The sequence below is a fragment of the Rhizophagus irregularis genome, chromosome 27 (genome assembly GCF_026210795.1).
Source record: "Rhizophagus irregularis chromosome 27, complete sequence".
In the NCBI taxonomy this organism is placed as follows: domain Eukaryota; kingdom Fungi; phylum Glomeromycota; class Glomeromycetes; order Glomerales; family Glomeraceae; genus Rhizophagus; species Rhizophagus irregularis.
The window spans coordinates 1,554,982-1,557,672 of record NC_089455.1 but is presented as its reverse complement, the minus strand read 5'-3'; the positions used below and the strand labels follow the sequence as shown (position 1 = coordinate 1,557,672).

The following is a 2,691-nucleotide window of genomic DNA, read 5'->3' as shown; positions in this document are numbered from 1 at the left end:
CAAATTTATAAATTTAATACACAACGCGGTTTCTTGTTATTTAAGAGATTTGAATCTTTATAGAGTAAATAAGTATTCTTTTAAATATTTTATAAGTATAACTGTATAATTATGTTAATTATCATATTATTATTGTGTAGGTATATAAGCAAGCAAGGTGTCAGAACGTTGGATTGTTGAACAGCCGATAATCCGAGACTATTATGTTAATTGGATGATGAGTTATAGATTTTGTTAGATCAAAATAAACCAGAGTTGTAAATTTAATTGTATTTCTTGGTAATATATGAGAGCAACAAGAGACATATGTGAAAGTTAAATTAACTATTGAACTTCATTGAGAAGTAGAATTTACTTGAAACATTCTGAAAGCAAACAATTATCAATCATTAACAGATAGATATTATATATACAGTGTAAAGCGCGTATAAAGTTAGTTATATACATATATTAATTAAAACAACTCGAATTCAAACGAGTAGCTATGTTATTAGTTATGGTATGAACAAGTAAACCCTACGAAATAAACAACCGAATGGAATTAATTGAATTATAGAAAATTTTTTTTTTTGCTTTTTTTTTTATTTTAAACTGTTGGAATAATATGTTGAATTTGATAAATTTCGTATTATATAACTTTTTTAATCGAGGAATAAAAATTTTTTTTTCTTTTTTCTTTTTTCTTTTTTTTTGATTGTGAATTTGTACTTGTACCAAATAAATTTAGATAAAACATCAATAAGTGAAGATTAAAAAAAATTTTTTTCAAATTCTAAAAATTTACTATTGTTTTCTAGAATTTTTTTCTTTTCTTTTTAAAAGTAAAAAGGGATATAATTCCTGTAAGGAGAAATTATTGAATTATAGATGAGTTATAATTTGGGATAGGGATGAAGAGAATGGAACGAGGAATATAGATAAACAAGGAACAAATAAAAGCCGTTTATTATCCGCTGCGATGATTTGAAAAAATGTCAAATTAATACATAAAATTTATGATTCATTTGACATTAAGAACTTGTGAAGCATTATTAAATTGGTTATTAAATGATGTGTTCAATGAATTTGTATAACACTGAATTGCTTCTTGTAGATCGGAAAGAGAAGAGCGAAGTAAAGGTAAAGTATGATTTGTGGTTAGTTGAAGAATATTTCTTGCTTTTTCAATAGGGCTACCTTTACCATTTTTAATTTCATTAACAACATCACCGTAACGTTCTTCAAAGAAGGTTACCAAAGGCTTGAGACGTTCTTGAAGATATTCAGGGGAATGTTGAGCATTTAATTTAATGTAATTTCCAATACTATCAGTAATAGCCAAAAGAGCTGACGAATAATCAATTATTCTCGCTTGTACAGCTTTGGGAAGATTTTCTTCATCCTTATAAATTACAGCAGCAATATTTTGCAAATGAGCTTGAAGAGTAACTGCGAGATCAGGATTTTGAACAGTTTCACGAAGATTTACAACCATTCCAAGTAATGATTGATTCAAAGTATTTACAGTGTCGGTAGCCTTGCATAATAATTGATTTGATTCTTGTAATTGCCTAAGTTGATCAGCAGTATAAGATTGTGTAGTAGTTAGTTGTTTCTTCACTCTTTCAACGCATCGATCTCTCGTCGCAATAGCTAGATGGACAACACGAAGAGTTTGCGCAATCTGTTGTTGATCATCCCGAATTTCTCTATTAGTTTCACCATTCTCCTCAGGAATAATTTTTTTAAATAAGTCTTCAATTACATCAACGAAGGGAGCGAGTTGAGAATCACAATTCATTATAAAACGACTTCCAGGTGTTTTAATATTATCTTCAATTGTACAACCAAGTTGTTCTTGATATTGTTTAACAGTTGAAATTGTTTGAATCGCTGGCTCCTTTAAAGTATTAATAACGATTGGAACTTGTGTACTTAAGTGCTGAACGGATGCAGCAGCAATCTTGTCCGCTTTTTCAAGTTGGTCGCTAAACTTGTAAGAAACAGGTTTTGCAAAAACGGAAACTCTACGTGCACTGGCATCAGCGAAATCGAAAGTTAAACGGCCAAATTTGTATTTCTTGACAGTTTCGATGGATTCGGTGAACGCAGGTATACCATATAATGTTTCTATCAACGCCGAGGGCTTAGAATCATTATTACAATTATTTGTATCTTCAACTGATGAGACAGAAGAGTTAGATTTAATATCAAAATCAGTATGGTTTGAATCAGAATCAGGCGTGTAGGACGAGGTACCATTTGAATTAACTTGCGACATATTTCAACTCGCTTATCTTTCGTCTCGTCAAACCGATATACTTTTGAAGTCGTGGTTGCTTAGTATAATTTGTCGTACAAACAATAATTATTTTGCACTCCCTTTAGTATGTAAGTTAATATCTCTTGCAAATCTTTTCGTAGCTAAAAAAAAAAGAAAGAAAAAAAAAAGAAAAAATTTTTTTTTTATAGACAGAAGGTGAAACTTTAAAAAGTTAATAAGGGAGGAAAATTTAATTATTGTTTCTTTTATGCAACAATGAGAAATTCAAAATTATGACGGAATTTTATATGGTTTTTTTAATAAGTAAACAAATTAATTAATTGTACTGTATTTTATGTTGAAAATCACCTGAAAATAAAAAAAAATCAACTCTCCTTTTTTTATTCAGCCAGCAGTAATTCGGATGCATGTGAATAATATATTTTTTT

The 2,691-nt window shown here is 29.1% G+C and overlaps 1 protein-coding gene across 2 annotated transcripts; it reads right to left on the bottom strand.

The window, feature by feature from the left end:
- Positions 1 to 308: 308 nt before the first annotated feature.
- Positions 309 to 2,691, bottom strand: OCT59_018232 (uncharacterized protein). 2 transcript variants are annotated; one of them, XM_066148631.1, is made up of 2 exons: positions 2,239 to 2,691; positions 309 to 2,160 (listed from the first exon to the last, which is right to left on the bottom strand). In XM_066148631.1, exons 1-2 carry the CDS (start codon positions 2,258 to 2,260, stop codon positions 1,001 to 1,003), a joined length of 1,182 nt encoding a protein of 393 aa, XP_066004541.1. In that variant the 5' UTR covers positions 2,261 to 2,691; the 3' UTR covers positions 309 to 1,000. The 2 variants fall into 2 exon arrangements, with proteins under 2 accessions (XP_066004541.1, XP_066004542.1); XM_066148632.1 differs by having other exon boundaries at positions 309 to 2,517.

Coding starts and splice junctions, on each gene's coding strand:
- OCT59_018232 (XM_066148632.1), bottom strand. CDS start 2,260: ATGTCGCAAGTTAATTCAAATGGTACCTCGTCCTACACGCCTGATTCT.